At 37.9% G+C, this 14,302-nt stretch overlaps 1 protein-coding gene across 5 annotated transcripts in view; it reads right to left on the reverse strand.

Moving 5' to 3' along the window:
* Positions 1–14,302, reverse strand: part of Fhos (Formin homology 2 domain containing) — a 115,098-nt gene that overhangs the window by 23,036 nt on the left and 77,760 nt on the right. For 3 of the 5 annotated variants that reach the window (XM_012373587.2, XM_067355837.1, XM_067355836.1), the window contains 5 exons: positions 7,516–7,583; positions 5,284–5,389; positions 1,434–1,944; positions 897–1,159; positions 6–161 (listed from right to left, as the gene is read on the reverse strand). In XM_012373587.2, coding sequence (XP_012229010.1) covers positions 6–161; positions 897–1,159; positions 1,434–1,944; positions 5,284–5,389; positions 7,516–7,583 — 1,104 coding nt within the window. The remainder of the gene's footprint in view (positions 1–5; positions 162–896; positions 1,160–1,433; positions 1,945–5,283; positions 5,390–7,515; positions 7,584–14,302) is intronic. The other 2 variants (XM_067355838.1, XM_067355839.1) reach the window with 1 other exon arrangement.

Raw genomic sequence — 14,302 nt, forward strand, 5'->3', positions numbered from 1 at the left:
CTCACTTTCCTGATCGTCGGTGTGACCAAGCGAAGCTCTCATGTTTGCGGTAGCCTCTTGTTGCTCTCTAATGAAACTCCTCTGTCTTTCCGCGCGTTCTCTTCGCCGTCTTAGCGCCGGTGTGACACCAACGTCCACTGAAACACGCGGAATTGTGTTTCCTGCATTAAAAAAAATTATTACGCTTTAAAAGGAATGAAATGTAAATTAAATTTTGTTTATATGCAAATTTTCTCTAAATTAAATAATTAATTTTGCTTCCGCGCTGGCCACAAAAATTGCAGAAATACTTTTTTATTGCAATAATATAAATTCATATAATTGACAGTAATACTGCTCTTTAGAAAAAAAATTAAATCGCAAGATATATTCAATCTATTACACAGTATTCGGTCTGATGTATTCGTGACATCTTCGAAGATCTAATGGAACATTTTATGCTGACCGCGTATCGCGTCTCCAATGAAATACGCAAGGGAACTGAAAACCGCAAGGTCTCGGTAGGCGATTCACCGATGCGGGAATCGTATCCCGTGGGCGTCCAAGTTCGTATTCATCATGCAATCGAATTGCTAACGAATCAATTTGCAACGTGCGCTAGTTGAAGTTGTCTGAAGAATTCGCAAAAATTGATTTCTGCATTAAGTAATACCATTTATATGATTCCAATCTTTACTGTTATTAGATATGTTCGAAAAATATATTAGGGTTAACTATATTTATACATATATATATATATTGAAATAACTTAGTAAAAATTAAAATATATGAAATATAAATTATATAAAACGATATTAATTCTGAAATGATCGCAATGAACGTTGTCGTGTGGAGCGCTTTATTCGTAATACAAATTTCCAAGATAGAAGTTAAAGAAAAACTAAAGAAATAATTACCTTTATTCTCTTTATAATTGCCATTGAGCTGAACTTCGCCTAGATGACCCTGGGAACTTTGAGAGCTGCTTGATTCGTTGTCATCATCTGGTAAGCTCGAGTTCAAGGTGTTGTTCAGTGAGCTCATCCCTAGAGAATGATTTAGCCGTGGACTCAGACGTGCGTTCAAGGACATCGACAGGGGCGAATTACCTGTCGAATGCCTCCGAGACTTTCGTCGTTCGTGAGAATCTACTAAAGACTTTCGGTTTCGTAAAGTCTTCCTGTAAAATCAAAAGAAAATTTTTCCTCCATTAAACATATCATTAAGTTCCATCTTATTCACTTATTAATATTTAATTGCAATTATTTGAGTTTGACAACTATTAAGTCTCGGAATTGTAAATTAAAACAAAGTCCATTTAAATTGGACAACATTTCCGATCAACTCACACAGATATGTATCTTCTATTAAATATCATCAAACAAAAGAAGAAGAAATAAGAAATATCGGAATGACACGAATGCACTGTTCAATGCGCGCGCAATGCTACTCGCCTTATATTATCATCCAACTGGCGTATAGGCGAGCCCCTGTCGCCGTCCTCGTGATGCAGCACCGCCTCGTAGATCTGAAACTGCCTGAGCAGATCGAGGTCTGTGCCCTGCTTCGACATGTACCTCTGGATAACGCCCTCCATACCCTGCTCCTCGAGGCAGTCCACCTGATCGTAGTAAGTGTCCTGATCGGGTATGCCGTTCAAGCATTTGTTAATCAAAGTCGTCGCGTATATAAGCAACTCCGTGTCGGCGGCATCGTAATCCTTGAGGAGTTTCATCACGTTAATCCACGGCACCACACCCCTGGCCTGGTCCACCGTCCTCACAGCCCTGACCAGCAGCAGACTGTTTGTTTCCACGTACTCGACGAACACGAGCAGCAGTTTCAGCGCCGTCTTCACCACCAGCCGAAAACGACTAGCAATTAACGTATACAACCATTCCACCGTCTGCCCGTGTTCCATCACCCCGTTCATACCGTCGACGTACAGCATCACCTGGCCGAGTGCTGCATGAATGCAAACGAGTTGCGAAATTAAACACGGCGAGCGAAATTGTTCCAGACAATCGCGCATAAAGAGAGACAAGTCTTTCCCCATTGTTCGTAAATGTACCTCTCTAGTGGATTTCATAGCTGCCCAAATAAGATAAAGGCCCGAAGAGTATTCGAGATACACGAGGGAAAAAGAAGGAGAATTATCTTTCAAGCATAGTTTAAGTATCCATTTTGAAAAGTTGACAAAGGAAAATCAAACCTTTGTGCAAACATACGGTTTTATCTTTACGATATTGCAAAATTAAATCTTTCTATAACACTGCATATTTTAATTTACATTAGATATCCTCGAATATTTGCTGCGAAACGTGTGAGAGAACGAATTATGATCAATGGTCCTTTTTTTTCCGCTGTTGATATCATATCGCAGTCATTTATCTTGTCCTTTAATTCGCGCTGTGGCACTTCGCTATATTTATCGCAATGCAAAAATATAAACGAGAACGGCGGCCTCTTCCGATGTAGGTGCGCAATGAGAAATAAAAGCACAACCTTCGTTGCAGCTGGGCGATACGAAACTCATCAATCTCGGCTCGAATTCGAAACGGTGTCTATTTTTTTTGCGCCATGCCGCTTCGTTGTTTACGAAACTGATTTCCGGCTCGTCCTCCGTGAATGCCGGCAGGTGCGACTAGAATTTAACGTGCAAATTCCGCCGATCGTGGTCGTAGGTTTCGCTCGGATTTTACCCCTATATGAAATTACGCCGAAAAACGTGCTCGCACTCACCCGTTGCCGCTTAAAACTCGCATGTTCTAACGAAAGCTCCATTCGCTGTGCCCGTAAATAAATTACGGCGCGCTTGGCGTGTACAATGTGAGAAAAATATAGAAAAAAGCTGTTGCAAAAAGGTACTCATGCATTGCAGGTAAAAGCCGTCTCAACTAAAATTAATTAGAAGCAGCGGGAACAAAAACGGAATCAGTCCTTTGTGCTGAATAATAATTGCAGCGAATACCATGTAGCTTGAAAATAGTAACAAAAAGTCCGTGTCATTCGTGCAACGCGCAAATTAAATGACTGATGTTACACTAACAAAACCGTAAATCGAATAAACCAATTATGTGAGTAATTGGTCGATTCGAATCTAAGTATAAGTCACCGTCGCAACTTAAATCCAATTGTACTGAATTGGCTTTGTTTGCAAGAATGTTAATAACTTATTTCCGTCAAAATCGTGTTATACGTATAATTTAATATCGAACGTCTAATTAATGTCAAAAATAATGTACATAAAGCATCGACAATTCCAAATCGAATATTCGCGCGTATCGGATTCAACAAATAACTTACATTTTGTCTAGCACGATCAAACTTCAAATAAGGCTTTTACCTCGATGCAAATGTGATACTGTTTACATATAGAAATTCTCCAGTGGAATATCATTAAAATTCTGATATTCGCGCACCGTGTGCATCGTTTCAACGACACATTCGTGCTCACAATGGCAATGAACATAAAATAATTTAAGCACGTTCCATCGACGAATGTTAATCCAACCGTTATCGTTACGCGAGCCATAAGTTATGACACAGAATCCAATTAGGAGCCTAGATATGGATCGCACCGCGTAATCAGCGAATGCCGAATGTGCGCCATATTACAGTAGATCGTTGTAATCTTCAAACGGATCGCAAAATGTCGCGTGTGTTTCACATATAGATATACTAGATCCGTCATGCTACAACTCATTGAAGAATCTATCGAAGATATACATGATGATGCGTCATTTGATATTAAATTTATATTAATATACTAAATTTATATTAATATTAATTAAAGCATTATGAAGAAGAAATAAATTAATCTAAGTGACTTCGTTAATAAAAGCTGTGATAATGATGATAATTAAAAAGAATAATAATAAATTGCGTAAAACATGCCAAATAACAAACAACGATTAAAGAAAATTATCAATCAATTACCAGATCACGCTTGAATGCGCATAAACGCGACCGTTTTTGCCAACAAATACTGTTTGAAATCGCGTACATGACACTAAAATCTTCACACTTTCTATGGACCCCTAATTTTCCAACGCGAATTCCTCGACTCGCTGCACTCCATGTGATAGTCACGCGAATGCGACGAATGCATTACAGAATTACGATGTAGAATTAGCGCGCTCGCTCGTGTGTAAGTCGATGGTTTACGGAGCACTTGAGGAAGGCTCCGAGATACTGCACTTGAAAGGCGCGATCAAAGGATGCCATTTATAATTCGCGACGCATCGCAGTTTGACGAGTAGTTGCAAGCCACCGTGGCTCCCACGTGTCGACGCTTTCGTAAACGCGGCGCGTTAACACTTACAAAGTATCACCTCATCCCGCCGGGCTTTTAGACGATAATATCATCGTCGCCACGTCTTTCTCGGAAAGGCAAAGACGAGAACGTTGATGCCTCGCTCGTTAAACTCTAGCTGCATTACGCCGGTATTATCTTATCGTTACCTCGCAAGGTTGCGGCGGAGAGGGAGCGTAGAAACGTCCGCGTCTACCACGAAATCTCAGCGTGCATGTGACGGCAAGGTCGCACCGTTCTCTCAACTTAATTTGCGAGGTCGCTCACGGTACGACTTTCTCGTCGACTAATTAGATGCATCATTTGCTGCTTTTATTGCGAAAATTGTAGAATAATCATTTGCTGTATTGTTATCAAATTCCACAGCGAGAAGTTAAGCAACGATCACTTACGAGCTATAAAAGTTAATTTAGTATCTATAAAGGGAATACGATTAATAAAGAAAGCATCTAATCAAATTTCATAGCATCTTAAAAAGAAGTTGTTTCGATCTGCAACATCTATTAATGAAATTACCTCGTTTTTATATCTAATATACACAATTCGGAATATTAGAATCAAAATAATTACTAAAAAATTAGAGCATATTAATTCATGATTTCCTCGAAATAATTAAAACAAGCGATAAATAATTAACTTCAATTAAAAAGATAAACGTAAAATAAATATTCTTTCAGAAAATTTCATAGAACGTACACTTATTTCCTGATTGTTTTTATCCAAGAAACATTAAAAGCCACTTATATAAAATTTAGTCTTCAAAGGTTTCATTTCTAGAAGTTAAAATAATTTTTATATAAGTTCGTGAAAGTCATTTTGAACTTTCGCTCGCAGAGAAACTGCAGTTCGATTTTAAGTAAGTGAAGGTTTCATCGATAGCAGTAAGGAAGTGGTTTAAGCGAGAAAAGGTCTAAGTTCTATTAAGTTAGAGGCGGACATTAGAGGCGCAGTTACCCTTCGATTTTACGATAAATGAATAGAGTACTTACCTCGTAAAATGTAATTCTGGTAATTCTGGTCGGCCTCACTGCTGACTTTGATAAGGCAGGCGAGTCCGTCATTTTGCACGAACTCGTGCACCAGATCCTTGTCCTCCTGGAAAATTGAAATTTGCGATAAGCTGACTTGATTATGATTTAGCGCGGTGACAACATTAATCCATGTTGACGTGCTACACAGGAATAGTTTGCAGAAGTGCTTTCCTAAAGACCTGAATGCGTTTATTGCAGCTAGATACGCTTCTAAATTGTATCAGAACGGAAAGCTTTTAGTACACAACTTAGAAAATTACTGCAATACGTTTTCAACATTTGCGTCACGCGCGTAATTCACTTTGCGTCAAAGTAAAAAGTATAAATCGGTTAAAAGCAGATAATTAATAACTTTAAGCTTTCCACAGTATTATAATTGCTTGTTGAATATACTTTTTTTTTACGTATAGACAGCTTCAAAGACCTTTTCCGCTCATTTATATTTTAACAGCAGTTCGACAACTCGCGTCATTTGAACAATTTCGATTCTCAAGCTATGGCGTTTTCAGATTTTACATATATTCTGCGATTTTTCTAGATGTGCGCGGTTAATGTGGCTGCTGATATCCGATCCTGACAGCGACGTCACGGCGGCGTGATTTACCTCTACATTACCACCTAAGCCCAATTCGCTCCACCGCGCAGCCGGGGTTAAATGGAATTAGTTATGCCGCTCCGGGCGCAAAGTCGCGGGCATAATGGAAAATCTACGAAGTTTGATTAAACCCCCTCGTTTCCAGAGCGTCGCGACGCCGGTTCCGTGGGCCGGCTTCGCGTACTCGTTGGACTTCTCCGGTTCGCGTACTTCGGTATTCTCCCTCATTTCCCCTCTTCCGCTTTCCCCCGCCAGTCGTGGAACGGCGGAAGTTTACACGGGACTTAGACACGACGTAGACTCGATTAGCTCGGCGGATTAAGAAGCGAAATTGGACTCGTACCGATGCATTTCCCGCGCCGCGACAGGAACGTGGCACCGGCCGACGGGGAGAAGGACAAAGGGCACGTACGCATTCGAAACCTGGTGCCTCTCGTAGAAGTAATTATGAAATACGTTCACACGACGTCCCACGACTAGATTAGATACTGAGCGGACGTATAGTTGATTTACGCGACGGTAAATTCAATTAGCTGTACGGATTAACGACGAAAGGGAATGCGGAGGATATGCAAGAATACGAGAGATATGCGGTCGTGACGAAGGCTGAAATTCGCAGTAGTGATAATCGGAAGGGGGATAGGATCGTTAAACGCGGGTAAAATTTAATTAACTCGTCCGACGTAAGAACAAAATTAATTCGGTATTTCCAATAATCTTATCTCTCGAAATTGTTGATGAGAGATACGGACGATAAAAAGCTCATGAATAGATGAATTATTTACCTCTTATAAGTAAACTGAATATTAATACGCGATAAATTTAAGTATATATTTCGAGAGAGAGAAAATGAGAGCAATGTGCTCTGACTGACGTGCTAATCTTTGTGACGGGAAACGAGAATTTTTTTCAACGAAAGGAATATCAGATGGAAGAAAATCGCTCGCGGAGAAAGTGGGACATTATTCTACAGCTGAAAAAAAAGTTGACCGAAATCATTATTTCGATGAAGTAAAGTTGCTGATACAGCAAATTTATATTTTCAAATAGTGAAAACTTAATAATAAGATTATTTTCAATAGGTAGAAAAGAATTTGGAACAATACAAGTTTTCATATTTAGTTTTCTGCAAACACTCTTTTAAAAAATGTCATTGCTTACAGTTGGAGAAATAATGTGGTAAACAAATATGCATTACACATTTATTCTTTTTATACTTATCTGCTCATAATTATCCTTATAGGCTGCAATTCGACAGTATGTTATTTGAACAACTTGCAGAAACAAATATTATGAATTAAAACTGCCAAACATTTAATTATAATTTTCACTCAGATCAGATTTCACGAAAAGAAAGAAGAGAAAAAATCGCGCGCGCGCGCATCTTCGACAAAGATACACTCGCTCGAATCGCCATGCAAATATTTACTCGTCGGGCAAGTAGCTTCGCGTAAAAATATCCTTCTCTGCCGACTTCGTCGCACATCCCGCACCCCCGTCCTCCTCATCCATCCAGCCCCACCACCATCCGTACGCTCTCTCACCCTTCTCGCACGACCCCGCTCGCTTTATCGTATCGCGAATTGTAAACTCACCTGAAAGATCTGCTTGAGGGAGAAGAGGGCCCGTCGCAGCTCGCGGCCCTCGCTGTTCAGCAATTTTTCTGCAACAGACAAGCAACACGCAACCATTTATTATAATAATACCACGCACGCCGCGCCGTCGTCGTCGTGGGCGCGCGCGTATTGTTGCGCGCATCCAAGTCCGGCGGACTTGGGGTCCCTTTCTGCGAGAGACCCCCGTTTTCAGATCACGGTACTTAAAGAATGCCGTAATGAAGAGGCCGCGCGTTTACCTCTAGCGGCCTCCACCATGGCGGCGGTTTCATGCGACCGCGCGCGCGCATACTGCTAATTTGATATAAATTGCCGTCCGATTATTGAATGCAGCCCTCGGGCGAGATGGGGAATCTTCATCGTTCCATCGAAACTAATTTCAGTATCACTCGATGAAAACTGAAATAACGAAACATATCGGCAAGAGGGAAAAAAATCATGATGACAGATCGATCAAGTTGCTGCATGAATAAGCGATGCAGTTTTTATAAAACGCACTTTACATGTTTCTTAAGACGTGAATTAACGATGTAAAATAAGATTTGAAAAGAGTTTCACAGAGCTATTTTTTATGAGAATTTCTGAATTAAATTTGCAATTTCGCTTTTTCCAAGGGATGAATATATGCTAACCTATTTTTCAAAAATAACTAATAAACCGTTTTACTTAATCTCGACGAAAATGTCTTGGAGTAATGCTTTTGTAATTTTTTCCAGTGACCGGCGCAATCGATAATAAACCGCATGAACGCGAAACACATATTCGACACGAAATTCCGGCGTGAAACATATCCTCTATTCCCGCAAGAATTCATGATCCCATTGAGAAGCACGTCGCTTGACTCCTCCCTCCCTCGGACGTGCTTGTTTATCGTGCAAATACCGGGCAAACACCGCTGTGCAATTAAACACAGGTTCGTAATTAAGTCCGATCAATTTTGCACACCGAATTCCCGGTTGAAATCTCCGCCGCTCGTCCCGTCTCCGCGTCTATTTTTCTTTCGGCACCCAGCGCGCGATCCTTTTCCAATCATAGCTCACGACTCACCGTATTACTAATAATTGAATTCCATTTCACTAGCGGTGCGGCATGGCAAATTCAATTTGCCGACCGCGCCGGGATTTCTCGATTCTCTCGCGAAAGTTCGTCACGACGGCGGAAAAAGGAACGAATCTAGTGGAATGCGTTATCGCGTGAAAACGTGGAAACGCCAATACACCATGAACAATTTTATCGGAAACAAGGCGATACGATCGATGGAAGTCGGACATGTCGGTGCGATGTGTTACATGCAAAAGACAGTTTTTGCCTACGCTGTATTGATAAGCACAATTTATTTGTCACGGGTTTTACATTTCTATACGGAAATTCAAAAATAAATATGCGATATTGGTAACATGTAGATTCGCATGATGTGTAAAATATTGATCACATCAATCATTTCTTTTTTTTTATCACGAATGTGCGCTATTTCCTTTTAGGATAACATTTTTTTAAATTTTGTTAAGAATCGATCAATTTCGACCAAAAAATTTTATCTTCTATCTCGAGATTAATTTTTACATACCATTATGCGTTTAGCACGCTCGGCGATAGTTTAAACATAAAGATAATCCTCGCAGTCGCATCTTTTTTGCGATTTTTTACATAATCACGCCTTTTCGTCTACCCGAGTCACGGTTCGCGGCGAACTCAATTCGCGATCTTTTTCGCGGAAAAGAAGGCTCGGTGCGACCGCATAATCCACGGTTATCACGCGATCTTCAAATGCATAATGCATGCAGAGGAAGACGGTCGAAGGAGAAAGGAGCGACGGAAACAACGAACAAGAAGGAGAAAGAAGGGAGATATGCAAGCAAAGGTAATTAGGAGTTCGCTGCAGGGTAGGCAAAGGAGTTGAGAAGAAGAATGACGGCATGGAAGAGAGAACGAGCGACGCGTCTTCTAAGAATAGCGGTCCCAAGGCCCTGGGGCCCTTGGTCCCTCCGTAATCAGTGACCATATAAGCAAAAGTCCCCGCGTCTCCCTCTCCGACCCTTTTCGTCTCTCCGTCTCTCTGTCCCCACGTTGTATCTTCTTTTCGTTGCTAGGCGACTTTGCCGACTCCGTCGTAATGCGCTATTGTTGCTCGTAGACCCTCTTTCGCTTAATTTTCATCGTGATCGATGTTCGGGTTTCAACATTGAATGACTGCTCGCGCACTTTATACGTGCTACCGTAAACAATCTACTGACCTATTTCCGGGTGAGAGATATTCAGAGAGTTACGCGTTACAGAAACTCAATATATTCTCTACGTGTATGATTTTAAAATGTGTTTACAAATATCGACGCTGAGCTTCTTCCAACATACAAATGTCAATCTCAGCATCTTGGGCTGATATGTTCGCATTACTTACGAAACGTTCGTGATATATGCTTATTTATAAAATGGATTAAAGACATATTTGCAAAAGTCTCATGTTACAAGCACAAAAGAATCAATTTCGTGGAAACATGTAGTAATCTAAATTAGTTCCAATTAAACCAAGCTTAAAGAGAGAATTTTTATCAATTAGACAAATTGAATTAATTGAACCAATAAATAATTGAGAAAAGTATAACAAATAAAAAATGTAATGTAATAAAGATGTATATATACATCATATTTTGTATGACGTAATAACAGAATATTACTATTTTTATCACGATTACTCATTTGATAGACGACGCCAATTGGCATATAACATTACTCTAATATGAGAACAATAAAAACTAAATGAGAAATGTCAAAAAAATACCGCAAAATATACTAAAATTACAGATTATTAGTTGTGAAATAAGAGTCAATTAGAGAACGTGTTTTTTTCCAAATTTTCAGCACAATATTATATTAAAATATATACAATAAATTATAATTAAAAATACTCAAATAGTTTTTAATTTGAGTTCAATATTTCTCATAAATATGACAAAAAATTACAAAATTTTATTTCTTTATGCAATTAAAAATAAAACTCGCGGAAATAAACATCAAAATGGACTCGCAATCTGTGACAGAGATGGATAAACTAAAGATTGATCTATTATATTAAAAATTTGGAAATTACCAAATTTTTTTATAACGGAACAATAAGATATTTAACCCATTTCAAGGACAACTGAACAAGTTGCCATTGCCAAGTTGCGTGGTATGTGCGAAATCTGAGTCCGCGTGTCGCGTGATCCGTAAAAACGTGCTCTCGTGGCACACCTCGCGTGCTATGCAATACGTCCGGCCAAGCGGCTAGCCGCGGAATATTTGTACGATCTGTTCACGAGTGAAATAGAATCGCAGAATTATTCACCGCGGAATTTCGTGGCTGCGTTGATGCGCAGTTAAAAAGCGATTAACATTGACCGATACGATGCAATAATAGAAACGTTTTCAACAAGAGTCTCATGCAAGCCAAATAATGATCTATTATTTTAATGTTTAACAAGCGTGAGTTTTATATAAATGGTTTATCATTTCGCCCACATTTATTGTCCGTCCGGTTTTATTGTTCGAATGAAACTGCGTTGTTAACCAATACAATCGTGCATTGTTATCAGTCGTTATATCGACAATGATATTTCAACACTTCTCTCTTTAAGAGAAGATTTTTTGACAAATCTGATAAAACATTGATTTGCGAAGCGTCTATTTATATTGTATATCTTGCAAAATCGACAGACAGCCACGTTGGGTCGCAGAAGAGAAAGAAGAGAAGAAAGGGCAAAATGAAAAAAGGGGAGACAAACTTTGCGGGGGCCGGAGGTACGCGAAGAACCGTTAAAATATGTAAAACGGCACAGTCCACTACGACTTCCGCTCCTCCCTCTGCCCTTTCCAAACTTCTTTTTTTTTCTTACTTATTCTGAACCTTCGATTATCTCCTCCACCATCTTTGCGAAGTTCAATGAACCAGGACACGGAGCCCGCAGGTGTACCCGACGCACATAATCGCTTGCAAATTTTATTCTTCGTGATACTCAGCATCCACAGAACACTTCGACAAGATTTCGATTTATCGTTAAATTTTATATAAAAATCTAAATCCAATCGCTTGTCAAATATTTTAAAATTATTGTAGCTTTTTGTTTTGACACCAAAAAATCTAAACAAAAAAATTGACCGTTTAAAAATCACGCTTTAACAAGTTTTTTGAATATTCACACTTCAATATAAATAAATTTAAAAAAAATCTAATACAAACATATCTCACACTTGATGAAGTGATAAAATTTCAAATGGATTTTAAGCAAATTTTTAGCTTAAATATTAATAGATTATTCTTACTAATCAAAAGTGTAAGACTGTTTTCAAAATTGTTTTGTCAGAGAATTGTAGTTGAATAAAAGTGCGCTAATTGTTAGATGTTTTGTATAATTGCTACGATTGACTCACAATTAGTTGTACAGCGTAGTTGTACAACGTTAACGATTATAGCAACGTTGCCAGAAGCATGACTGACAACTGAAAGAATCCAGAAACAGAAACTAATTTACATTTGCATAACGAAATGACTCGCGGGGATATCTTCTTTCGTTTTCAAGAAATTGATGTTTATGCAAGTCAAATAAGCTCCCTCGAACGATTTTATTTCACAGAAACAAAACTCTAACAAAAACAACGGCGTAGTATTAACAAAAAAATATATGCTCAATTTTGAAACAATATCACATCTTCAGACTTAATAACTTATTCGTGTAAATAAATAAAATAAAAATGTTCCTTCATCCAGAGAAAATAGACACGCATTCGACCGGAATAAAAAAGCAGCTTTTCACAAGTTGCGTAAAATCTGAACACAATAATTCCAAGGAAATTTCATGCTGTGCGATTCAATTTTCTCGTAATATTTCAGTTTAGTCGTCCAACTACACCGAGAAAGACGTACGAAGTAATCGACGAGAAAATGCAGTGCAATGGGAGGAAGAGATTTGGACATCCCACACACCCATTGATTTCCCACGGCATTATAAAAGTTGTAACAGTATATCATATATATCCTTTAGAATTGAACACACATTTATGCTAAAGAATTTTATATTAGACAGATAAATTTTTCAAACATATAAAACGCGCGTAATCGTACACATATTTAATTGTTAATTTATTACTCTTCTCGTTTCGACTCGTGATCAGACATGACTGCGATAAAGATTATCTCAGAAACAAACATAAATATTGAAATATTTCATGTAGAAATCATTTGACTGTAAATAAAAATGTGCGTAGTGGCCGCTACTTATAATTCCAATTACAATTTTTGTAACGTCGCAAGTAAAAAGAATATAGAACGAAGGGAGTTTTTATTCGACATTGCGTGATTAAGTACCGTCTGTCATAGTCGGTGATGGATGGTTGCTGAGCCACGATAAAGGATTAGCTTGATTTTCGCAGGTACAGCGTTCTGCACTCAACAGCATAGTCATTACTTTGGTAATTATCAACAGGCAACGGGGCTCATTGTTTGCGACATTATATAATTATGTCGCGGTGTGTATTTAAAAAGATAGACTTGCATTTTGCTTCTTAGATGTGTTGTGAATTTAATTACAGACTCGCTATTCGCTGTTGCTATAACCGTTCGCACCATTTAATTCTTTACAAAATCTTGCAATATTAAAGAATTACTTGCACTTCTGCAGAAAAATTCTTTTTAAAATATTGAGAAATTACTATCATAAATGATATACATATATAAAAATATGAAAAACTTGCTTCTTTAACAATTTTTTTTCACATACGAAAAATAGGAATGTCCTGCTTTCATAAACACATGTTCTTTAAAATTCACAATTCAAAAACTTTCAACATTTTGATTTAAGAAAATGTTGATCTCAAATTAATTAAAAATTCGACAACCTTTAACTTTTATAAGCATAAAATATATTTTATATATTTTTATAATTTAGATCTGTAATTTTTGCAGGTATCAATGATTATGCTTTTCTAAAGTATCATAATTAAATACCCATAAATATTCATCCAAAAACATCAGATGTCATTGATTGGACACAATGTCAGTATTGCAATCAGTACAAGTTATTCATATTAATGATATATGGTTCATATATATATGAATCCCTTGAAGCTATGATAATTAAATGTGCGTGACTATTCACCCACAATCATCGATTGGTCGCATTGTCACTATTACAATTCGCTATTGGATCGTTATTGTCCGTGAACCGAAACAAGTGACCTCACCACTGAAATATTAGTGTGATTTAACTTCAGAGATATTGAGAGATATAAAAATATCTATATTAATATATATAATTGCAAAAATCATTCATATATATTACTTGCAAGAAGTTAAAAAATGTATACGAGCTAATAAACAGCATTTTAAAAAACTTGATTCAAGAATCCCGTAACAAAAAATTATTTTTTTTCAGAAATAAATATGCGTTATTTCTTCCCACATTAATTTATAATTAATTTATAAATTTAAAATCTCGACAACTAGATCTGACTGCAACCGAATTTTTCGCAAACAAATTGGTATCAGATTAAATAATAAGATTTTAATTATTTACTTGTGCAATCAAAAAATTAATTAATTTCTAAAAATCTTTATATAACTATTAGCATGCTCACGCTTTAATCAAACGAGATTAGAAATTAAATGTCGTTGATTAAAGCTCATACATAAAACTCTTTATTCAGGCTCATCCGCAATCATCCAAAACTCGATGCTTCACAGCATCAGCGTTACAGTTAGCAGAAGGTCGTCGTCGTCGGTGAACCGAAACAA

The sequence above is a fragment of the Linepithema humile genome, chromosome 5, assembly GCF_040581485.1.
Source record: "Linepithema humile isolate Giens D197 chromosome 5, Lhum_UNIL_v1.0, whole genome shotgun sequence".
Classification (NCBI taxonomy): domain Eukaryota; kingdom Metazoa; phylum Arthropoda; class Insecta; order Hymenoptera; family Formicidae; genus Linepithema; species Linepithema humile.